Raw genomic sequence first — 26,631 nt, forward strand, 5'->3', positions numbered from 1 at the left:
CAAAATAAAATAAACAAAGCCCTTCAAATTCTACTCTGAGTTCCATCTCTGCACCTGACTCATTCTTAAACTGGTATGTATAAATGAATGCCATGGGCCACACCAGTATAGCGAAGGAAGCAAAGCCACAGACCGTGTACAATGACAGTGACTGAGTAAAACAAAGGAGATGTGGATGACGGGGAAACTATCAGAGTAAACGGTGTCATGGGTGTGTGTAGGAAAACTGACTAGAAAAAGAGCTAGAAGCATGAAATAATGCAACAATTCTTTTTCAAAGGGAAAGTTACAGGTGTGTATACTTCAGACACCTTATTTGACATGTTTGTAGTGGCATGTAATCCATTATTGGACAACAGCCTGTCAGAACTTCTTTGATTTAGATTCCTGCACTGACTTCTCTTCTGGCTTATCAGCTGCTTTTTCTTAAAAGAATGAGAGAAAGAGAGAGTGACTGCAAATGCTCACCAATCTTAAAAGGTTGGTTTCAGAGTTGTATAACTATTGTGCAGAAATTAGATTTCAGCTGCATTTGCTATTATTTGTGGATTTCTGAAGAACCTTTGAGCATATCATCTGCTTGTTTCTACCCAGAATTCCCCTGCCTCCAGCTTATGAAAGGTGTGGGCATGTTTATTTGTGGCTACAGATAATTCTTTAAGTCTACCAGAGTTAACAAATCAGGATTTTGAAGAACTAGAATTGTGGATTTGAACAAACAATTAGAACTTAAAAGCATACAGCAGACTGCAGCCAGGGATTCTTCCAATAAAGCAGAAGGTATATACATTGTTTAAGTCATTTCTGGGCTAAAGGCACTGTGAAACATGCAATGAAAATTCCTTATAATTATAATTAAATCAGAAAGAGTATAAAACAAGAACCCACATGAGGATTTACCTTCCACTGCTCTCTTGAAGAAGACTTTGCAGCTGCCACATGTAACTACTCCATAGTGGCATCCAGAAGCCTCATCCCCACACACCAAACACACTTTGGAAGGTCTTGAGGATCCAGATGATACACTTCTCAAAGAGGAGCTATGAGGAAAAACGGTAATACCAATTATTTCTAGGCCAACAAGAAACTAAAACCCATTATTTTGTGTTTTTTCTTATTACCAGTGTAAAACAACTAAAAGAACAACTACTTTTACTGCTCACTGTCTGTACAACCTGTTTGTTTTTCATAGTATGTGATGGATTTTACTTGCCAGTTCAAAACACCCACAAGCCCTCAATGTGTGAAAGTGCCACAAACAATTTCATTTACCAACTCCTCCTTGAAATCGGCATCTATTATTTCCTCAAAATCACCAAGACAACATATCAAATGTGTCTTTATTACAGTAGGCTATCCGTTAAGAAAAACGAGACATGCTCAAGAACATTTTTTATATATACGTACTGCATACAGAGGCATTTATTATTTCGATGTATGGCAAACCACTATGACAAAGGCTGAAATTCTGTACTAAGCTACGCGGGAGTATGCACCAATGAACTCAGTGGGACTAGTTCAGAGTGATTGTTAAGTCTGATCAAATGCCAATAGTCTTGTTTCATATCCAGCACCAGTGAAATCAGGACTTCTCCTTTGTCCTGCGGTAGCCCCCTGTGGAACCACAAACCAGACTTGGAGGATGTAAGAAGTCATAAAGAGAGTATCCCTGCCAGACTCACAATTATCCTCAGTTCTAGTATATATACCACCACATCCTTGTTTCTGTTTCTTCAAAATCAAATCAAGTCTCTCCCATAGTCTTAGGCTCAATTTAAAAGGTTACAGGTAGATGAATTACACAACAATTGTAATATTTTCTTCTCAATTTCTGCAGTTCTTTTCTTTTTTGGAAGACAATGAAGACAAAATGAGAATTAGACTGCTAAAATTTCCATTTGGGGCAAAGTAACAGGAATACATTTATTCCCTTTATCAAGCTCCATAGTACATGGATCTGAGCACCTCTCTCTCATCTGGATTAAGTTCCAGTTTATTTCTCCTCATGTTACTGTCACCAGTCATTGATCTAGAACAGAAACAACTTCCTCGGATTTAGACAGATATAAGTCAAAACCGTTCCAAGGCTGGAATTAGAGATGGGCACAAACCAAACTGCAAACTAGAAAAACTGACAAACCAGGCTGGTTGGCAGTTCAGTACATGACCCAGTTCGGGGATCCCATTTTGCCAAAGCAAAATGAAACACCAAACATTTTCCCCCTCGGCACTTCATTTTGCTCCAGCAAAATGAGATGCCTGCCCTCTCCTTTCCCACTGCTCCGGGTGCCTCCCTACCTGCTCCTACTACTGCTGCCAGCTCATCTTCTGCCGCCTCATTTTCTGCCACCACCACCTCCTCCTCTGCCACTGCTGCCTCATAGGCAGTGGGCCCGGCTTCCCTTCCAGGACCCAGCCGCTACCTCTGATCATGCACCTGTCTATCAGCTGGGTGACAGGTGGTGGAGGAGGAGGGAACAGGTAGGGACGCAACAGGGGCAGTGGGAACGAGCAGGTGGGCAGCAGAGGAGGCAGAAGGCAGGAGCAGTTAAATCCCACCCCCAGGCACAAACTAGGAAAACAAATCACTAACCAGTTCGTTTTTCCAGGGTTTCATGTTGGGTCGTGGTTAGCCACGAAACACAAACTATCACAAACCATTGGCTTTCCGGTTCATGCCCATTTCTACTTGGATTGCATGTGCAGTTTAAAACACATGTTTTAAAAGGTGCATCCAGGATAAAACATTGGAGTGACCACGAGCTGGAGCACTTATATTTCTAACCCCTTCCCCATTACTCCCACTAGTCCAAGGCTCAGAATCCCATTAATAAACTGTTCCCGTTTCCTGTTTTTCTTGAAGTCTGGAGATGTTTGTTCTTTAAAAGGGCATCTATGAATGCCAAGTTTGATGCTATTTTTTTTTCCAAACAAAGGAAACTGACAGAAATTTAGAGGGAACTGACAAGTCTCCCCAGCCCCTTTGCAGCCCTTGACTATCAAAATTGAAAATGAAATTGAAAAGGGACTTTTCAAGAACTCCTAAGCAAATGAAACGAAGAGAAGAGGAGGAAAAGAAAGCGCTGGGAGGGTAAGCTATGCAGAACAATAGGGGAAGGGGTTCACATTCCACTGCAATCACTAAACCATATCATTAACCACTGTCACATTGCAACACTGGCTACATCTAGAGAACAACAATGGGGGTCACTATTACACCAACTAGTTGCTGTGGAAACAGGAATATTCAAAATAGGGAAAGCTGCAAACTGTGAATGGCAGTAATGTACATTATAGTGAGGAGGTGACTTTTAAAGTGATAATCAACATGTTTTAAAGTGCACATGTAACTTTGGTGTGATGTTTCTCAAAATACAGTGTCCATGCTGTGCAGTGCATGTCTATTTAATTAAGGAAGGACAGGTCTTCGGGAGGTCTTTCTTATTCGCAAGCCCTCAAACCAGCATGAGTTCAGTGATGACCTTTATATCTCCTCTTTCCCTTCTGCACACAACATAAATTCTAGAGTCTTAAAAGCTCCCTAATTTTAACTCTGTCAGCCTTTTATGATACAAGGTAAAAATATCCCCAAAAGAGTTTTAGATCAGGTTCCAAATTTATTCAGCTATACAAAGACTATTTCATAATTGTGCACAGCTATATAAAATGGCATATTATGGTGTCAGGATAATTTGACATGAGAAAGTGGAAGTCTACAGTCTAAAAATTCACAGTCTTCAAAATTACATAACCTTTGCATTTATTATGAAAGTGGAAGTTTAAAAATTACACATCTTTTGATCATACAGTCTGAGAGTCGTGGAACTGCTTTAAGAACACCCAGAGTTTGGGCAGTAGGATCTGATAGAAGCCTCTCATAACACGTTGCAAAATGACTCTGAAAGAGCATTCGACTTCAAAGGGGATTTGTCATGTGACCAGCATTTTAAAAAAAGTAAACCCATAGTTCCTTTGGTCTCATGGAATCCCTTGCATGGGTGTCTTAGAACCCAACTCCCAATGACCTTCAAAAAAACCCAAAAACTTTTGGAGTTACACTTCTCAGAATCCCCAGTGGCTAGAGTCACTTTCCCAAACATTCTTATAGGTCAGATGCAAGCAACAGCCCTTTTGCTATTTTATTGCTGCTCCAAGCTGAGCCAGGGAGAGGTCAAGCAGTATATTCTAGGTCATATCAGTGGCTCAGACCAGATTAGGGACTAGGACTGTGTTGGCTCTGAGCCTCTTACACACATAGAGTAAGAGGATGCCTTTTTAAATGAATCTGCATTCAGTGAATTAATCTCACACTGGAAATAATGCTGCTCCTCCTGTTTTGGCTCTGCTAATCTGTGAGGTTTAGTAGCCTGCTTCATTGTGATATTTATACATTTGTTACATAACAGCATAAGACTGTCTGACAATTGTGGGATGATGACAATGCCTTGTTTATTATACAGTTCAGGGAAGACCTTGCGAATGTACATGAATGAATAAGCAATGTTCTTTTGTATTCTAGACGTGGAAGTAAGTGATATCAACCCCTGTCTAATAGCAATAAGGGTGCCTGCTGCCATAATTTATATTTGTAAGCAAATACTGGGGGTATTAAATGTTATTTTATACCTGATTTGAGCAATAAATCTGTATTTTAGATTGCACTGGATTTACTAGGTCAAATTAAACAGCAAAGACAACTAAAGGCAAATCTACAAAGACAATTTTATATAACAACAGAAGGATTTACATTTAGAGCAAGGAAATTTTTTCCATTTACTGTATTTCTCATTCATTTCAAATGTAATTACTGTAATACTGGAGGCATAGAACTATCCCAATAACCATACAGTATCCAGCTTCTGTGTTATTTTAGAATGGATTCTGTTGTGTTTGCTTACTGAAATGCAGAGATGAGCACTAACTCCTAGTTTGGTAGCTCATTTTTCACCCAAACAGGTGTTCAACAATTCCAAGTCCCACCTCCTCTGGTGGATGCACATTTCAGGTCAATGCCCTGGCTTCCCAGTCCCCCCTTTAGAGGAGGCGGGGTTGGGAAGCACCAAACACCTGTTTGGGCAAAAAACAAACTGTCACAAACTGCCGAACCATCAGTTTGTGCTCATCTCTATTTGAATGTGCCGCATTTTTTTTTCAAATATACACCGTATGCTTGACATCTTCTCCATATATATATTTTGAATTGTTGGTGTTTATGTTCTGCCCATGTGATGCAAAACAATGGAGGGGAGAAACAAACATGTTCCCAGACCTAAGAGCTGCCCCTCTCACAACAAAAGGATGGGCACATGACTTATTTACTTTATAGATTTGCATTGCCAACCCATCACACACATTCTCTGGCGAATTTTAAAAAATTAAAATACAATATATGTCCCTTCTATCTCCTATTGATCCAGGATATGTATGGAAGTGTGCATCCACCCACACAGAAACTATTTAACACAATCTCACTAAAATGAACAGAAACACTTGAAGTATACAGGAAATGAAGGGGGCACTGCAAGAATAAGCAATTTTCATTCTTTTCAGTAGGATTTTCATGTTAATGTATTAATAACCAACCGACTGACTGATTGGCTGATTGCTTAATTTATTCAAGTATTGATATACCATCCTTCACAAAAAGAGATCAGAGTTGTGAACAATAATAATACAAACAGTAGAATCCATAATTTTTTTTAAAAAGTGAAAGCTAGGCTTTTAAAATACAGACCCATAAAAGAGACTAAGCACCTTAAAATGGCCTTAGAAAGAAACATCATTTGAGCTGAATATGAAACTGTTGCAGGATCAATGGCAAGTAGTTTCCGTTTTTGGAGGGTGTATCTCAGTGCTAACTCCTAATCTAAACACATTAATAGGAACCATGAATGATCAGTGCATACTTCCTCCAGTCCCAGGCCATGCCTAATTCCTAACTGCTACATCTAAGAGCTCTCTTCAGATGTTGCTACCCACATATAGGGCTAAATATGTGGATTTGTGAGCTTAACGTCAGCTGTTGGCCCCAAAGAGCATAGACCCGCCCCAGGCCCAGAATTTAATTGAAGAAATATGCCAACATAAGTCTATCATTTTGAATTCCAGTCGTGAATTGCTTCTAAGTAATAATGTGCTATCGCATGGGCATTTGTTGTCACTTACCAAGTCAAGTGACAAAGTGTGACACTAATTGCTTACACCAGTGGCTCCCAACCTTGGGGCAACCCAGATGTTCTTGGCCTGCAATTCCAAGAAGCCTTCACCACCAGCTATACTGACTGGGGTTTCTGGGAGCTGCAGTCCAATAACACCTGGGTTACCCAAGGCTGGGAACCACTGGCCTACAGTGGCTTCCTAACTAGTGGTAATTTGTGACTGAGATTTACGCTGATGGGCATACAGCAGTAGGCATAAATAAGATTCTGGCTACTGAATCAATCAGTTGTTAACCTTGCAAGCCCTTTTCATTTAATGTGTCCTCCCAGCTAGGACCAATAATTGGATTTAGGGCATGGATGAGAAATGGTACCGTATCTCGTGGGCATGATGTCAGAGGGTCTGTTACTCCACAAGTTGAGTGGAACGTCTAGAAAAAGGAAACTTATGAGATTCAGCTGAATGCTCACAAGTTTCCCATTTGCATCATTACTACTTCCAGTCATAGGAGCTCTATATGTCCAACCATTATGCCCTTTTTTATTTGTTTTATTTATAGGCCACCTTTCTCCCAATATGGGGACCCAAGTATGACGTACAGTATACCCTTCATACTCTGGCTCATGTCTTGATGGCTGGGTAGGGTTTAGGTGCATGCTCAAGCCCCCAGAGTTACAACCCTATTCATGCATGCAAACAAGCATTGTAACAGAGTTCAAATTTCATGGCATTTGTTGCCATGTCAAGTGATTTGAAGCTGCCAGTACAGCTCAATAGGCAAAAAAATGAAAATTACGAATCTATAACTTTTCCAAAGTTCAAAAAATGAAAGATGAGCAAAAGACAATCATTCTAGTAACATATTTAACATGTTTGAATGCATAATGTGTGCAATGTGTGAAGTTTAGACACAATGAATTAGAATAGTTTAGCAGCACCACATAACTGTGTGAACTTCTACATGAAAGTGTTACCACTGAGTTCATTTTTCCTCTCAGAGTAATTAATTAATAGCATTGACCAACATTGAGAAGATCAGTGAAAATAAGCTTAAGTTAATGTGCTTAACAATGTAAGTGTGACTGCAAACAACTGACCTTCACAAAAAATTCTATAACACAATTTTCCCCTTTCCAAGTTGGTTTAAGTAGCATTTTTGTAGAATAGTATTTTAAAGTAACAGATTTTGTGAGGAAAAAAATAGATTATCAGTAATTTAGGCACAGATTATATGGGCTATTATCTTTCTCTAACCAGATGTCAGCTATATGCAGAAAATTTGAAAGCATGCTGAAAAATCGTGCTTGGAATGCTTGTTTTAAATCCGTAATTGCTAAACCTGAATATACTTGTTCCAATATTTCTATGTTTTATTTGAGTCTAAGTGAGTAATTATGGGTTACGTTTTCTACATCTTTTCTAATATAAATAGTAGCAATAATTAACATGTGCAAATAATTTGAGTATACTTACAACCTCACAAATTTGCAGTCTTAAAAATTAATTACAATTGTATGCAAAAATAAATAATTTTATATTGAGTCATATAACCAAAATAGAACTACAAACATTTTCCTTTGATATTTTAAGTTCCCAGATACTCATCAGTCTTCATGTGGATTGCTGCCTTGTCATAGTGAAGGGGCTTGAGTAATTCAGAGAAGCTATGGGCTATGCCATGCAGGGACACCCAAGACGGACAAGTCATAGTGGAGAGTTCTGACTAAACACGATCCACCTGGCGCAGTAACTGGCAAGCCACTCCAGTATCTTTGCCAAGAGAACTCCACGGACAGAAACAAAAGGCTAAAAGATATGACGCTGGAAGATGGGACGCTCAGGTCGGAAGGTGTTCAACGTGTTACTGAGGAAGAGCGGAAGACAAGGGCAAGTAGCTCCAGAGTTAATGAAGTGGTTGGGCCAAAGCCAAAAGGACATTCAGCTGCAGTCGTGCCTGATAGTGAAAGGAAAGTCCGATGCTGCAAAGAAAAATACTGCATAGTCGCCTGGAATGTAATAACTATGAACCTTGGTAAGCTGCATGTGGTCAAACAAGAGATGGCAAGAATAAACATTGATATCCTGGGTGTCAAGTGAACTAAAATGGATGGGAATGGGAGAATTCAATTCAGATGATTATCATATTTGGGGCAAGAATCCCGTAGAAGAAATGAATGTGGCTCTGATCATCAGCTTCTTATAGGAAAACTCAAGCTTAAACTGAAGAAAGTAGGAAAAACCACTGGGCTAGTCAGGTATAATCTAAACCAAATCCCTTATGAATACACAGTGGAAGTGAAGACAGATTTAAGGAAGTAGTTTCGTGACAGAGTGCCTGAAGAACTATGATCAGTTCCCTGCTTCAGTAACCAATTTTCGCTTTACGATGATCAAAAACAGCTGATCGTCGGGTTTTCAAAATGGCCACCCGGTGCTTAAAATGGCTCCCCGCTGTGCTTAGGGATGGATTCCTCGCTATACAGGCACCGAAAATGGCCACTGTATGGAGGATCTTCACTGGACGGTGAGTTTTTAGTCCACTGGAACGCATTGAACGGTTTTCAATGCGTTTCAATGGGTTTTTTAATTTCGCTTTACGATGTTTTCGCTTAACAGCGATTTTCCTGGAACGGATTATCGTTGTTAAGTGAGGCACCATTGTAATAGAAAGGGAAAAACCAGGGATCTGTTCAAGAAAATTGGAGATATTAAAGGCATCTTTTGTGCAAAGATGGACATGATAAAGGGAAAAAATGGTAGAGACCTCACAGAAGCAGAAGACATCAAGAAAAGGTGGCAAGAATACACAGAGGAATTATACCAGAAACACCTGGATGTCCCGGACAACCCAGATAGTGTGGTTGCTGACCTGGAGCCAGACATCCGGGAGAGTGAAGTCAAGTGGGCCTTAGAAAGCATGGCTAACAACAAGGCTAGTGGAGTGATGGCATTCCAGTTGAACTGTTTAAAATCTTAAAGGATGCTGCTGCTAAGGTGCTACATTCAATATGCCAGCAAGTTTGGAAAACTCAGCAGTGGCCAGAGGATTGGAAAAGATCAGTCTACATCCCAGTCCCAAAGAAGGGCAGTGTCAAAGAATGCTCCAAGTACCATACAATTGCACTCATTTCACAAGCTAGCAAGGTTATGCTCAAAATCCTACAAGGTAAGCTTCAGCAGTATGTGGACCAAGAACTCCCAGAAGTATAAGCTGGATTTTGAAGGGGAAGAGGAACTAGAGACCAAATTGCTAACAAGCGCTAGATTATGAAAAAAGCCAGAGAGTTCCAGAAAACATCTACTTCTGCCTCATTGATTATTACGCAAAAGCCTTTGACTTGTGGTCCACAACAAACTATGGCAAGTTCTTAAAGAAATGGGAGTGCCTGACCACCTTATCTCTCTCCTGAGAAATCTATATGTGGGACAGGAAGCAACAATTATAAGTGATTGGTTCAAAATTGGGAAAGGAGTACATTGTCTCCCTGCTTATTTAGCTTATATGCAGAATACATCATGCAAAAGGCAGGACTGGAGGAATCCCAAGCCGGAATTAAGATTGCCGGAAGAAGTATCAACAACCTCCGATATGGAGATGATACCACTCTGATGGCAGAAAGTGGGGAGGAATTCTTCATAGGCATCCTTCAGTCTCGAAAGACTATGGTAACATGCTCTGAATTGAGGAGTGTCCCCTCCAGAGCATGAAGCCTGGGTAAAGTAATATGGAGGATAGGCTATTACCCAAGCAGCAGATCCCCCCTCTCCACATTGCTTAAATGGTCCAATGGAAAGGCAAGAGCCAATACAACTGGTTCCAGCAACGTCGCAGGAGTTGGCAGAACGACACAAACTGCCTCCGGGACTCCAGCTCTGGAATTTGCCTCTAGGTTAACTCCTGAAGCCTTTTCCATGAATGGATATAGCCACAAGGCAGTGGAGGTGTGAAATCGGAGTTTTCCTTCTCCTAGATGGGCTGCCTTTCATGGCTGACAAGCCCCACCTACCCGGCCTGCTCTTTAATAGTGCAGAAGTATGATCCAACCTTTACAAATTTCCTGCCTCCCAGGTGTATGCAAATCTAATTGGCTGTCCTATTTACCATATTAGGGCCTGAGATACAATCAGAGAATTTGAGAACTGGGGCACGCTCTTTTAAAGCAGAAAGTCCCACCCCCTAGGCCCCACCCCCAGGCCATGTGGTGGGGGAGACAAAAAGAAAACCCGGGGGAAAAAAAACTCAGCAAATTCTCCATGCAAACATACCTGGCCTTCAGCCTCAGCCCAGCTTCCTAGGAGGAATTAAGGAACCTTGTAATGAAAGTGAAAGAGGAGAGCACAAAAATAATGGTCTGAAGCTCAACATCAAAAAAACTAAGATCATGACCACTGGTCCCATCACCTCCTGGCAAATAGAAGGGGAAGATATGGAGGCAGTGACAGATTTTACTTTCTTGGGCTCCATGATCACTGCTGATGGTGACAGCAGCCATGAAATTAAAAGACGCCTGCTTCTTGGGAGGAAAGCGATGACAAACCAAAGACAACATCTTAAAAAGCAGAGACATCACCTTGTCGACAAAGGTCCGCATAGTCAAAGCTATGGTTTTTCTAGTAGCGATGTATGGAAGTGAGAGCTGGACCATAAAGAAGGCTGACCACTGAAGAATTGATGCTTTTGAATTGTGGTGCTGGAGGAGACTCTTGAGAGTCCCCTGGACTGCAAGGAGAACAAACCTATCTGTTCTGAAGGAAGTCAACCATGAGTGCTCACTGGAAGGACAGATCCTGAAGCTGAAGCTCCAATACTTTGGCTATCTCATGAGAAGACTCCCTGGAAAAGACCCTGATGTTGGGAAAGTGTGAGAGCAAGAGGAGAAAGGGACGACAGAGGATGAGATATTTGGACAGTGTCATCGAAGCTACCGACATGAATTTGATGCAACTCCGGGAGGCAGTGGAAGAGAGAAGGGCCTGTCGTGCTCTGGTCCATGGGGTCACAAAGAGTTGGACATGATTTAACGACTAAACGACAACAGCAACAAAGCATGATAATTTCTTAGATTGTACAAACACAAACACCTTTTAAATGTTTCTTAAAACTAGGAAGGTATGGTCTAGCAACTGCAGTTCCCATAATCACATACCACTTTTTAGATAAACTGATCTTTTTTTTGTCTACAAATATACCTGCCACTGCTGCCACAATTATGACATCATATCAAAAATAAACACCAGATTATTTCCAGCTATACTCAGCTGTAATACTCATACTTAATCTTAATGCTCCTCCTAAAGCATTTTCTGAAATACATTCATTTTTTATTTTCCACCTGTATTCTGGTAAATCTACTGTAAGAAAATGTAAACTGACTTTGCAAGTAGCTCCAGGAAAACTCCCTTACCTTTGTTTGGTATTAGCTCTGTATCTACAAATTTCAGATAATTTGGTATATATTTGTGAATTTTGGAGAAAGTGCCACACAAAAATGCTCCTCAAAAGAGTACACACCCAGACTTAATTTTTTCCCCCTCTCTTTCTCCTTAAAAAGACCCAAGGCAGCTTACATAATTAAAAAGACAATATTTAAAAGCTAAAAAATGGTAAGTATATAATATTTTAAAAAGAATTAAACAAGTATTATATTAAAAACAGTAAATAAAGTTACATGTTCCCTGTAACCAGGCCCAATTAACAACCTAGCTGCAGCATTTTGGATTTGCTGGAATTTCGAAACACCTTCCAAAGGCAGCTCCATGTAGAGCACTTTACAGTAATCCAGGCAAAGGTGTAATTAGGGCATATGTCACCATGGTAAAATCTGAACCTCTCAAGAAACAGGTGCAGCTGGTGCACCAGTTTTAACTGCACTCCTGCCTACTGCTGAACCCTGGGCATCCACGCTGAGAGACTACTCCAGGAGCACCCATGTTTTGAGAGGTAGTGTAACCCCATCTAGCACAGGCTGAACCCCTATTTCTTGACCTGCCTTTTGACTGGCCAATAACACCGCTGTGTTGTCTGGATTGAGTTTTAATTTGTTCACCCTCATCCAGTCCATTACTGACACAAGACACTGATCTAGAACAGAAACAGCTTCCTTGGATTTAGAGGGAAAGGAATCAGTTGGGTATCATCTGGCAACACCAAATCCCAAAACTCTGGCCAGCGCTCACAGCAGTTTTGTGTAGATGTTAAGCAGTCCAGGAGACAGAGCAGAACTCTGTGGGACACCACAGGCCAATGGCCAGGGTGTCGAACAGGAGTCCCCCAGCACCGCTCTCTGGGTCGTCCTGCTCCAGAAAGGACTGGAGGCACTGTAAAACAATGCTTCCAAATCCCATTCAAGAGAGATGGCTCAGAAGGATGCCAAGGTTGATGGCATTGAAAGCTTCTGAGAGAGTCCAGCGGAACCAACAGGGACACACTACCCCAGTCACAATTTAAGTGCTGTCAGAGGCCCCCAAAGGGCAGTTTTTAGATTTTGTGTGTGTGTGTCTGTGTCTGTGTGTCTGTGTGTTATTCAGAGAAGAGTAGCAAACCCAAGAAATTTCCTTCAAGTTGGAAAGGAAACCCCTGAGCTTGTCAAATCAAGCACAGACTTGTAGTTTTTGTGTACCTGAATAAACAAATCTTTTTTGTTGAATGTATTTTTGTATACATATTTTCAAAGCAACCCACATATACCTTTGGAGAATTCTGTTTGCATTCAAGCTAAAAATTTAAAAAAGAGGTTACCTGCCTGTAACCATAGTTCTTTGAATGGTCTTCTGTGAATCCACACAATTGGGTATTACTGCAACTGTGCAGGGCCTCTCAGATATTTCTAGAGCTTAAAAACATGTGACACTGAAGCTCTAGAAATTTCTGCGAGGTCCTGTGCAGGCACAGTAATACCCAATTGTGTGCATTCACTGAAGACCACAAAGAAGAACCTTGGGTTTGTTTCAGAATATATTCCATAATATATTGAGGTTCATACATTGATATTGCAAACCAAAGCTTGGAAAGTTACTAATAAAAACTGATTAGTTACAGCTTTAGCATGAAATCCTCTCCAAAAGAAGTTTGTTATCATTACATACTTATACTGTTTGAAGGACAATTCCATTTCTGTAAACCAGCCAAAATAGTCACCATTTAGCTACTAAAAGTTGTATGCTTCAAGCTGTTGTTTCTTGTATGGAACATACTATCCTCCCATTTACCTCAACATCCTATCAAAATCCATAACAGAGCACAGAACAGCAGTATATGGCATAGCACAATCCAGCAACTGAACCATGTGATATGCAACATTGAGTGAGGTTACATTCATGTATTTACAACACAACTAAAAAGCCTCAATGGTAAATAAGTTAATTTATCCTTTGTTAAGATACAATCTCAATGCAACTTCCTTGCTGTTGAAAACAAAATGATATACAAGTAGCTAGTATTTGATTCCCAGTGTGGTGTACTGGATAAAGTGATAGACTAGGACTCTGGAGAACAGGGTTCAAATCCCTGCTCAAGCGTGGAAACCATTCTTTAAATGCCTCACTTACCTTGAAAGTTGATTAGGGTCACTATAAGTTAGTTCCAACTTGATGGCATGTAACACAACTAGTTATTTACAACTAGTTACTTTCAAACACTGGTAATTATAAATGTCAGCTATTTTTGAGAGCTCTTTTAAAAAAAGCTTTAAAACAAACAAGTAGCCCAAGAACTGTAAACACTATATAAGACTACTGGCAGTTGTATAGATGAGTTTTTTTCCAGACCAGATTCACAACATGTTTTTAAAAATCAGAAAACAAAGACATGGGATTGGATGTTTTAGACAATATTTGGTGTGCCCTTCTTGCACAACCGAAGTCAATGGTAAGTATTAAGCTGGTTTTGACAAGCTCTAGATCGCACCATATGTGCACCTCCAAAAAAGAGATGTATAGTTGATTCAAAACTTATGCTGGGCCCCAATTCCTTCTCACACATTTGAATTTTTACAGTCTTATCTGGTCCTTAGAGATCACACTGAAGTCCTAGCTCTTGTAATCAGTATAGTACCTTTCAAACCATATACAGTATTATCCATCAGTATACAATATTCCTAAATTCTGTAACGCAAGAGACCCTTAACCTCTCTGGCAGGACACTATAGTCACTCAAGGTCCTACCTTGCAAGTCTGCATATGCCTCTTATAACCCCCAAAAACCCAAAAGATATTTTACATTTAGCTTGACACAAAGAAGTTGTACCTTCCTTAGCAGACTTTTGAGGATAATGGAAAGTTGTGGTACACAACCTGGTTGTGTAACAATGTAATTTTTCTTACTAACTTCCCAAACTTACTGTTCCTTGAGAAAATTCTGTTCTTTCAACCTATTCCTGGATCTAGACATCATATAACTCAAGGTCAAAGAATAGGCTAATGAATTAATATGTCCCATCTATCTCAAACAATCTGAACCAGCAGGCAGTTCTTCTATCTAAAATACGTGGGTAGTGTACATCACAGATGACAAGACACCATTTCCACAGGACATCACAGAGCAGGCACTATAAAGCATTTCACTGGCAAGGATTAAGCACTCCAACCTCAAAATCAGGTTTCTTATTTATGAGTCATCAGCGACAAGACTCTGTATTATATTTAGCCCAGAGAAATACCGTAAGCATATTTCTTCCTCTGCAAAACGGAAGCAAGGATGTTCAACCCAGCAGATTGCCAACTGGTTTCAGTTTCTAATCAGGAAAGTAGAAATTAATTCTATCGCATTGCATTTGGAATACACAGGAGACTCTCCCAAACAATCATTTTTAGTTACACACACTTTCCTTTTCCAACATGGCTTTTGCACTTCTTTTTCTCTTCCGCTTGAGCAAAACATAATCTCACTTTTTCTGCCTCTTTCTCTCTTAAAAATATGCTGGCCAGAATCTTATTGGTGTTTCATGCTTTTGTAAGGCAAATCACACAAGAAATGGAAGCAAACTGCCCCTCATTACCAATGTGTTGGTTGTGTTCCTGGATGTGCTCACAAATGGGCAATCAGGTGCAAGCCCAGAAACACAATGAATATCTTCATTAATAAGCAACAGTTTGATGTGAAGACTTGCACAACTGCCCATAGGCAAAGTTAAATTAGCAACAGAATTCTGGATTCTTTCTCTCACAAACATCTCCACCAGAAACTGAATTTTCCCTACATCATGTTTATAAATCTGTAAAGAACTCTTTAACTACAGTAAAGCACTCTCGCACACAATTATTTGTTCGGCCCTTCCTGCGCCATCATGCTGATTTGAACATATAGTGAACCTCCCAGAATTTCTAGGTATAAGGTACTCAGAAGTGGTTTACCAGTCCCTTCTTCTAATGGCTTTCTGAGACCATGCTGCTTGTCCAAGACCACACAAGTGATAGAATACAGAATCCCACCAGCCATACAAATTCTGGGTGATCTTGGCTGGCCACTTTCCTGGCAAGAACAATGGGGATTCAAACTCCCAGACCCTGCACAGCCAGGCCCTTCAATTCACTGAGCTACAGGAGATATATCTGCCTCAGTAAATGTTATGTATTTCAGAATGAAAACAGTAATTTCACTAGCCACTAAGGGGTAAAATGCTACTTAAACAAACATCCATTTTCCCCCCTTCAAGTGAGTATAGAGAAAATGTTAAAATGATTCTTCATACATAAATTTAAGCTCTCTACTACAAGAACCAACCACTCATGTCTTTTGGGATAGTAAACACACCTTACATAAGCATTATCAAAATAATTTTGAAGGAAATACATGTCTAAAGAATATTTGAGAAAAGTATAGTCCTCTTTATCAATGTTAAAATGCAAGAAGAATTAATCATGAAGAACCTTGCATAACAGAGCAGGAACAGTTTTAATTCCAAATTTTTTGCAAAGTGCAGTTATACATGTTTGCTGCCTATACACATTTTGCCCAAATCAGAACCTTATTAACTGAATACTGTAAATCTGAATGTGTGCAACAGAAATCCCCACTATAGATAAAGGCACAGAGCACAGAGCCAGAGCAAGACACTTTCTATTATTACATAACAGCAGCTTTCACAACTAAATGAATGCTGTGCATGCAAATTCAGAATCAATGGCCAAAATCCTACTGTAATTTATTCCAGTGAATTGCAAATGGTATAACTGTTGGAAGTGAATTATCTCAAGTTAAGAAATACTGTAGACATTTCCTGTTGTATGACTCAGTGCACAACAGATAACTGTTTCCCTGGAAAAGACCCTGATGTTAGGAAAGTGTGAAGGCAAGAGGAGAAGGGGAGGACAGAGGATGAGATGGTTGGACAGTGTCATCGAAGCGACCAACATGAATTTGACCCAACTCTGGGAGGCAGTGGAAGGCAGGAGGGCCTGGTGTGCTCTAGTCCATGGGGTCACGAAGAGTCAGACACAACTAAATGACTAAACAACAACAAAACAGGATTTCGGCTGATGCCAATAATAAAAAATGTAAAATATATGAAGAGCACCAGGTGTTCTCCCCTGGAATATAGCCTTAGAGGAAAACAGAAATATCACCATCACCATCACTGTCTTAGACCTGCAAAGTTGGAAAGGACCCTATGGATAATCAAGTCCAGCCTCTGTCAAGGAGGCACAGTGGACAGTCAAACTCCCAACCTCTGACTCCACAACCAGATACCTAAAACACTAAATGATCCAGCAGTTCTTACTTAATTTAGGGCATAGGTGGGCAAAGTGTAGTCTGTGAACGGCATGCAGTTCCAAGGCCAGTTTGAAGGATGTCCCAAGTTGCCAGAGAGTCCTCCATGCCTGTCCGGGGATGTGTGTGTGTGTTTTAAAGCATTTTTGCATAAAACAGCTTTGCAGGGAGCCCAAATATGTCTTAAAAAATAAAACATGGAAATGAATATCTGCACATTCCCAGTTTGATTTTTTTACTAACTGACTGAATGACTTTTCTGAATATTTCTAAGTCTGGAATAGCCACCCATGAAGGGTAAGATTAAAATTGTGACCACCAGATCCATAAAAGGTACACATTTCTGATACAGATGCTCTTGACTAATTTATACTTTATTTATGAATAAACTGGGTGTCAGTAGATCTCATAATTTACTGTATGCTGGTCAGTTCATTAAGCAAATTGGAAACAAGCTGGGCTTTGACTGGAATTTTCTGCCAGTGTTAGAAGTCAAGAATTGATTCCAGAGATGAACCTTTTCTATTTTATTGAAAGAAGAAAAGCATGAAAGAGGTTTATTTTTAAAAATCTTTCTTTGTTAACTTATTCCCCAAAAGAGACTCTAGTCTAAAACACAACTGATTTATATTAATAAAATAGGCATACACCACTGTTTTGTGGAGTTTGGTGTTCTTTTTCTTAACCTTTCTCTCACCTTTTGTCTGTCAAATGCCCTAGAAAATTTTCAACTCACAGCACCAGGTGGACTGCTGTCAGCAGCCAACAGAATGTATGGGAGGAGCAAGAATATTGCATCTGTAAAAAGACCTGGACTGGTCTGAACCTAGTGAGGAGTGCATCCTTGTGGGTGGAATTGCCTTGTGCTTCTGAGCTCCCGGTGCCCTCTGTCCCCAGATTGTGCTGCCTGCCTGCCTGTTGCTGTTTACTAGACTGAAAGAAGAGTCTAGTTGTTGGTGGAGGGACTCAGATTGTATTTTTTTGCATTTATTTCCTTGCTTTTCTTGGGTTGGAGGAGAGTGAACTACATTTCTTTTTTTTTAAATGCTACTTTTTCCCCTGGAGGGTGTGGGTCTGTCTCCGTTTAATTAATTTTTTAAAAATTAAAAAAATATTCAGTTAATTTAATGTGTACTTATTTAGTCAAAGGAATATATATATTGATGGTTTTGGGGAGGACTGTTTTGTGATGTCAGTTACTTTAGTATTTGCTAGGAAGCCACCCAGTGCCTGATTGGCTGGCTGCTTCATTTAATTTTTTTCCTGTTATGCTGTCCAGGCCCAGATGGTCTGTTGCACTGGTGGGTGGTGCTGCCAATAAACTCATACTAATGTTTCCTCTCTTCTAATTTTTGGGTGCTTTACTGACTTTTAGAATTCCTTGGTGGACGAGCAAGGTATTTTTTGCAGGTTGTGGGAGGGAAGGTTATCTTGGCTGAAGAAATACATTTGTCTGTCCTTTGGTGGTGGCGTGCTGTGGGAGGTGGGTGTTCCCAGAAGCTTTCTCTATGAACAAATCACTGCATAGGTCTGATGATTATTTTTTCTGGAGTAGATTGATTCTCTCTTGCTCGGCCCCTTTGATGTTCCAGATTAGATTTTAAGGATTCTGCTACAGAGCTTTTGGACTGCCAGAAAGCATGGGTGAGAAACCTGGAATGACGGAACCTGAAAGACTCTTTCTCTTTCATGTTAAATTAAAGAACTGATAAAGAAAAGCACAAAAATGAAATAATAATGAAAGACATACCTGTGAAAGACACTGAAACCAAAGAAACATGTAGACTTTCACACATCCTTAGCTATTTCAGGCTAATAAACTCTAGTAAAGCACCTGAGATAATCTTACTTAAGTGAGCAAAACTACAAAAGTCCTGCTCATTTACTTTTCAACACAGTAAATACAGCCCCTCTATAATATACATGAGAATCAGGGTGCGACCAAATAGTGTTTGACCTTGTATTTTGCCATTGTCTGGCAACGTGACATACAGGCAATCACAAACCAGGGTGACCCTTATCCGTGCCTATTTGCACATACAGTATTAGGCTCTCTGGCAAGAGCTACTGGTTTTATAGCACAGGTAGGATTGCTCCATTTGGTTTCTGGCGTGCATAATCTCTGGTTTTGAATCAAAGTAGTTTCCCGCAACAATTCAGTACTTTGTCACTTGGGTGGCAAGCCAATGAAATGACATATCACTTACCATTAAATGAAAGAAAAACCCAGCTTCCTCCTGTTCACGACAAAGGGGGTGTGTGACAAAACAAAAAGGATGATTCTTTTTCATCCAGTGCTGTTTCACAACAGGCTAAATGGGGTCACTTTGAGCTATGATGTGGCTTCCTGTTCTGGAATCACCCAATCCCTGCATCCATATGCAAGGATCATTCTAACAGATTGCACTTTGAAGCAACCCTGTTTAGCCTGATCCAGCCTGGAATAACTTCACTGTCTAGTAGCACCCTCGCTCAATGACAGCAACCTTCTTACAAAATGTTACCACATTACAGTGGAAGTAGGTGGAGGGGAAGAGCCTTGGTATTTGATTTGTAATTTTATAAACATGAATGCTTACCAACTCAATCCATCAGTGCTGGATATGGGCAGAATAATGCAGCTGCATGAGGGGGAAAGAGGAAGAGATCATATGAATTCTTACACTGTTAGTGATTGTCACATTCCCATTCAAATGCTGGCATAATAACAATCTTGCATGCACTAATACTGAGTACCAGTGGCAGAGGGGCTTTACAGCCTAAGTGTGCTTTGCCACTGACTTGATTGGTGGTGTTCTTTTCCCACTTGAGGCAAGCCTTTGTCCTCCTCATGTTTGCTTGTCTTGCTTGTTAGTCTCTCTCTCTCTCTCTCTCTCTCTCTCTCTCCTTTCCCGACCTCCAGCCCCACACAGCATGCATTGATGGATGTCTCTCCCATGTCTGGAGAGTCCATTCTACTGACTGTAACTATAGACAGAAAGTGTAAGTAAAGATACTATCTTTTTTCAATGTAAAATGCTTCTAGAGTGCTTTTTAACACCCATCGGAAATGGGGAGAAAAAAACCCCAAAAAACAAACAAATCCCCCAAGACCCATCATAGCACAGAAACATAACTCCACAGCTCAAAGCCACACTGCAAAAACACCCAGAACAGTTTTTAAAAAGCAGAAAACAGCACCTTACCAGAGAGCCCGAAGCCTCCCTGCAAACACACACACGCTCACTCAGAAGCAGAAGGAGGCAGTCCCAAGCCTCCTCTGATGCACACTCTCTAACTGCTGGGGCGAAAGAGCTACAAAGAAGCAGCCTCATCGCCACCTACAGTTAGAAATCTGAATTTCCTGCCTTTTCCCCCTGCCTTTTTCAGTTCATAAGTGGAAGCTCTGGTCGCAAGTAGAAGCAAAATTTTGCGGCCAGAGCTGGTCGTAACTCAAAATGGTCACAAGTAGGGACGTTCCTAAGTTGAGGCACCACTGTAGTCCATTGGATCTGTGGAATTTACATACATGCTGATTTACCATTTAGTTGTTCATCAGTGGATCTAGTGGTACTAGTAACTGGATTTTAGACACATGATGTTTATACAGTATGTGACACATTGCATTACATAAAACCTCTGCAGAAATACATTTACCAATAAATACGTGCTAAATTAAAAGATACTAAATATTGCAGCTATCTATATTGCAGCAAATTATAATGAATGTGGCAAGCACACAGGTAGAAGATTTTAGTAAACTGTATCTCAAAGTGAATATAATAGACTGCAAATTACCATGGAATATTTTGGTCATGTATCTGACTGGAGCTGAACTCACCACTACAGCAAAGGTTTTGGGCATATCATCTGAAGTGATGACAAGTACTGACAAAGTTCAAATTTGCCTTGACAGAATTGTCAAGACTAAACTAGAAATGTTCACAACTTGAATGCATCAGTTTGCTAATACATAGTTGAAATTCATTTGGTTTCTCAACACCAATGTCATACAGTGCTAGCTCTAAAAAATTCTTGCCCTAGAAAGACAGAAGAAAATATAATACAGACAAAATTAGGAGGCAGACCTTTGAAGAAGAACTTGTAACACCTCCAAGTTGGCAACCATGTGATGTGTTTATGAACACAGCAACTCCTTCACAGAGATATATGTATACAAAATGATATAATAATTTAGGATTTAGGCATCCTTCAGTCTCGAAAGACTATGGTAACGTGCTCGGAATGGAAGACTTGGAACAGTGTCTAGTGTGGCTGAGAAGGCCAATTTGAGAGTGACAATCCCTTCCACACTGAAGACAAATACAGTCTGTCCCCTGTCCAGCTCCCTGATTTTGCTGCTTTCAGGACTGCCTCTTTGCCTCAGCCTGCTGGACAAGTGTCTCTTCGAAACAGGAAAGGCCTGTCTCCAGGCTGAACGCTCAGATGTCAAGGTTTTCCATCTGTTGAGGTCCATTCCTAAGGCCTTCAGATCCCGGTTGCAGATATCCTTGTATCGCAGCTGTGGTCTCCTTCTGGGGTAATTTCCCTGTACTAATTCTCCATACACAAGATATTTTGGAATCTGACCATGAGCCATTCTCACGGCATATCCAAGCCAACGTAGACGTCAATGTTTCAGTAATGTATAAATGCTAAAAAATTCCAGCTCATTCTAGGACTACTCTGTTTGGAACTTTGTCCTGCCAGGTGATACCAAAAATGCGTTGGAGACAATGCATATGGAACGTGTTCAGCTTCCTCTCCTGCCATGCACATAGGGTCCAGGACTCGCTGCAGTACAGGAACGTACTCAGGACACAGGCTCTATAGACATTGATCTTGGTATATGCCCTCAACTTCTTATTAAGTCATACTCTCTTTGTGACTCCAGAGAGCATGGTAGCTGCTTTGCCAATGCGTTTATCCAGCTCTACATCTAGGGAGAGAGTGTCAGAGATTGTTGAGCCAAGGTACACAAAATCATGATCAACCTCCAATTCTTGTGTGGAGATGGTAATAGAGGGAGGTGAGTCCACGTCCTGGCCCATGACTTGTGTTTTCTTTAGGCAGGCTTTGCTAAAGCGATTCATGAGTTGTTGGAGGTATAATATAATAATTAATGATGGAACTTTGGAGTTAACACTAATAGGGAGGCACACAGCAAAGGCTCTAACTTCATGTTGCTTTGTTGATTCTTACACACAAAATGCTTCCACGTTAATGAAAGAGAGGGACATAAAAATCATTTTATTCATATTTCCCTCTTTTGTTTCTTTCCTTTATTCTTTATGTGTCAAATCATGGAGTGAAATCTTCAATCAAATTATACCATGAGGGCTTCTGTCAGCAGCCAACCCAACATTATTGGAGGGAAGAGGGAATTTTGAAGCTTTAAAAGAGCACAGATAGTTTGTTGGAAGCCAGCAGGAGTGATCTAAACCTCGGACTCCTCCTTGCCCCGTAATCTGCCTACAAGCCTTTTCTTTCCCTCTCGCCCTTCCAGCTGAAGTTTTTGTGGTGTAAAGACTTGACAATGCTCTCTCTCTCTCTCTCTCTTTCTCTCTCTCTGAGTGTAAGCAGATCACCTGTGCAGTTGGGAGGTTGTCAAAATAGCAAAAGTGGGGTGAGAACAAGTTGGACTTGTCAAGTACAGGAGAAGAACGGAAGGAAGGGCTGGTGCAGTTGCTATCACTGCAAGGAGACTTGGAGCCAGGAGCATGCAGAAATGGTAAGAACTTCTCTGACATGCATTCTTTATCCCACCCCCACCAAAAGCTTTATTTTCTCTTTTTTTCACCAGCGTTCCATAAACAGCCCTGGAAACATGTTTCTAAAGCCTTTAAAACAGACAAGCAGCAGTTGAACAAAAATTCTTGGGCTGAGAGACGGCGTGATGGGGAGGCAGGCAGCAGGGGAAATGCAGGGTAGTTATAATTCAGAACTTGAAAGTTTGGCTTGAATGTGTTTTTCTCCTCTTCCTTTGTGGAGAGGAAGACAATTTTGGTCACAATTCAGCTTAGAGCTTATTCTCCGTATCTTTTGTCCCCACCTCTTCCTCTTTTTCTTTCTGAATTGCACCAATGGTGAAGGAAGACCCAGGGAAAAGGTGAGAGGGCAATTAATTAGTGTTTTACTTGTGGTGTGTGTGAGATCACTATAGCTAGGTTGCTAGCGGCATGGGTGTTGGGAAGATGGGAATGTGTCTGCATGTTAATACAATCTATTCTACAATGCCTCAGGCTTCAAAATGAAAAATCTAAAGCCACTGTCTGCTTGCAACCTTTTGGCTACATGCTTTCTGGTTTGCATTGTGGCTCTTGCAATTATCTTGAATCTACTTTTGCTAGAGTAGCCTTTTTCAGAGTGATTAGGGCTTTTATTTTTACTACTGGCATCTATAACACGAATAGGAAAAACATGAAATGAATGAATCCAGAACAGCATGTGCCTTTCTTGTTTAACAAAAGGACCAGAAAACAAAAGATGTGAAAATGAGTAAGGCGGTACCCTGAAACAACACAAAATAACTCAAACCCAGAAGTTTCCTCATGCACATCACTATAATAACTAAAATTCAGTATACAACCTGAACAGGCAGAAACTGATTAACTACCTTCAGCACAAGTGTGAATTATTAAAAACTTATTCCTTTGTCAAACACTCAGTCCTGGACAGCACAATTGCCACAGCAGACCTCAAGTTCTAATATTCTCCTAGGGTAGAACTGCTTAGATACATCCAGTTCAATTGAGAAATATGTTTGCAGGACCTATTCCTGCCATAAGCAGCTATATGCTATGTAACAAGAGCATGTAGCAAAAATAGGTATCTTAATATTCACTTATTGTATCTCTTTTACCTAAATTAACCAGTGTTGGAGAATCAAAAAAGGGCTTCATTTAGCAGCACTATACATTTATCTTTACACATATTTTAAAAATGAATGCATTGAGCTCTCAGGATACAAGGGAGTGTACTGAACTCTTGAGATACAAAGGGGATTGTATTTTCTATTTAATTTCATGAATAATTTGTGATGGAAGATTGATAGTTTAGATAATTAGGTTTTTATTTTCCTTTTTTGTGTAGCTTACATGTCAAATCTTTGCAAATCTTTACAAAACCGTTCTCCAATTTTCACTGTCATTTCATGCTATCCTTTACATCAATGGTGGTCAATGGTTACCATCCAGATGTACCATAATGGTTACGGCTGCCTGGAGTTGCAGCGGAACAGCATCTGCTTTACATCTACTTCCATGTTATACAATGAGCTCCATTCAGCAATTTATCTTGTCTTTTGATCCTGTCTCTGAGCCACGTATGTGCATGATGACAGGACTACTTTTACATTCAAAATTCCACCTCTTGGAAGTATCTTCTCCACTATCCTAATGTAACAGCCATGCTGCCATGTGAAGCTGAAATCAAACTGGAAGAAAATCAGAGAATGGCCAGCTTAGTTGAGAGCCCCTCTTTTCCCAGGCTACATCCTACTCCCACAATGGTTTAACATATGGTGTATTCAGAACCAAAACATTCATTAAAATATATTTTAAATGAAAAAGAAACAATAGTTATTCTATAAAGAATCCTGGCCAAAGCTTCACTCTTCCTCCTCATCTGCCTCTATGGTGTTCCACCCAACTCTTCTGCTTGACCCTTTTCACCTGAAGAAGACAAAAGCAACCACGTGCCATTTTGAAACAACCTTAGTAAGAAGGTTACTTAGTTTGCTCCATTCTGTGCTAGTTCAAACAGTCTTAGATGGCTTAGGTCTGCTCTTTATATCCGAGGGAGTACTGAGAGGACTGCTATATGTCCAGCTCAGCCATTCAAGAGTTTTTAAAGCAGAAAAACCACTGCTATCCCCAACAAACAGTTTGTTAGAAAAGCCTTATCTCCACCTCTTTCTGTCTTTGCAGCATGTCAGAATTAGTGTATCCACCCACACTTCTGGCACACAGTGTAGTATTTTGGAGAAGAAAGTCTGGCACAGTTGCTGTACAGTACCTAAGAATCAAAGTTCCTCAGGTTGCAATCCTATACATACCTAACCTAGGCCAGTTTGTCAGTACTTAGTTGTAGGTGGCACTCTGGTGTCTCAGGGTGTCTCCCATAGTTCACAGTTCAAAGGAAAGGGAAGGGAAGGGAAGGGAAGGAAAGGTGGTCCTTGTACACAACCAAAGAGCAAGGGAGGGTGATATTTTTACTAGATCACAAAAAAATCACATAAAGTATTAGACCACTGGTTCTTAACCTTGGGTTACTCAGGAGTTTTGGACTGCAACTCCCAGAAGCCTTCACCACCAGCTGTCCTGACTGGGGTTTCTGGGAGTTGCAGTTCAAAAGCATCCAAGTAACAAAGGTTAAGAACCACTGTATTAGACTATTAAAAAAAATGCGAACAAGCTAGTGTTCAATTCATACAGATCTTCATGAGACTGGGCATCACAGAGCTGTATATGGCATAGAAAAAAAAACCTTGGCCGCATTCTCTTCTGAATGAGAGAAGCCTGACTCACACATATGGTCAAGATTTTTGCGCTTTTAAGGGTGTAATCCTCTAGTATTCATAGCTCTGTATTGGCTAGTCTGATGAAGACATGTATGGATAGAAAGCTAGTTTCTGTTTCTTTTTGGTGGTCTAATAAAGGTATTACCCTCTTGTAATGATCACCCTGCTTGGCCGAGGTAGAAGATTATTGGCATGTACCAATGAGAGCTGTTGGGAGGCGGAGCAGAGAAACTAGAAGGGAGGGGTGCGTCAGAGTCTAGGTCAGTTCAGTCAGAGACAGAGAAGAGAAGAACGTTTTTGGGGTTTGAGGCAGAGAGGGTGTTTAAGGACTGGTTAGTCAGTGTGTGACCTGTATTAAGATAGAAGAGGTTAAAGTAAAATACTGAAGCTTTGTGTAACTTTAAGAAGAACTAGTCTTAAAACACGTTGTAATCAATAAGCCTATTTCTGTTTAAAAGTTAAGTACTGAATGGACCTCAGTCTTTCATAGGAATTATAGGTTGATAAAGAGATCAACTGGTGGCAGCGTATTAAAGGGTGTGTTGGGATACTCGTGTGAGCTCTGGGTTTGGTTGAACAAGCAGGGGCCACAGGGTAAGCACCACACCTATCTTGCCTCTGAATTGTGTATGAAGACCCAACAACTTTCTTTCTTTCTTTTTGTTGCTGTTGTTGAACTAACTTTGTTAGAAGTGTGTTCTTATGCAATCAGAACACTCTCACATACAGTAAACCAAGGAAGAATACACATTGTTAACTCTTTGATGATCAGACATTCAGTGCTACAGATTATTAATCATTTTAGCTCCCATTGACCCCAATGGGGCATTCTTAGCTCTCATAAATATGTTTTACTGAAGAATGTCCATACCACTAGAGCTGTAAAGGAAGCATTCTATGAAATTATGGCCTAAAGATTTGTAAACAATATCCCCATATTTTAGACAATTGCCATGTACAGATTTGTTTTAGTTTGGGTTTTTTTTAAACAGATGAAAAAATGTCTTGAGCCAAATGTGTCCCATAAATCTACAGTTTTTTCTGCTACTGCCATGTCTTGGCAGTCTTTTTATCCTAGCCCATGTAAAATAATAGGACAAAAAATGGTCCCATTCCAATTTTTGAGAAATCATGATGACAACAAGAGCTAGAAGTGACTTCCTGTATATCTAAGGTGGTTGATCCCATGTAATTGTAAACCAAACGCTAACACTATTTCCTCATCATCAATATGCCAGATATTCACAATTCAGTGTACGTTTTT

At 40.3% G+C, this 26,631-nt stretch overlaps 1 protein-coding gene across 15 annotated transcripts in view; it reads right to left on the minus strand.

Annotated features, from left to right (window-relative positions):
* NR3C2 (nuclear receptor subfamily 3 group C member 2) overlaps window positions 1–26,631 on the minus strand; it is a 185,330-nt gene that overhangs the window by 82,649 nt on the left and 76,050 nt on the right. For 9 of the 15 annotated variants that reach the window (XM_073001568.2, XM_020783003.3, XM_073001574.2 and 6 more), the window contains one exon: window positions 889–1,040. In XM_073001568.2, coding sequence (XP_072857669.1) covers window positions 889–1,040 — 152 coding nt within the window. The remainder of the gene's footprint in view (window positions 1–888; window positions 1,041–26,631) is intronic. The other 6 variants (XM_078394753.1, XM_078394756.1, XM_078394757.1 and 3 more) reach the window with 1 other exon arrangement.

The sequence above is a fragment of the Pogona vitticeps genome, chromosome 5 (genome assembly GCF_051106095.1).
Source record: "Pogona vitticeps strain Pit_001003342236 chromosome 5, PviZW2.1, whole genome shotgun sequence".
Classification (NCBI taxonomy): Eukaryota; Metazoa; Chordata; class Lepidosauria; order Squamata; family Agamidae; genus Pogona; species Pogona vitticeps.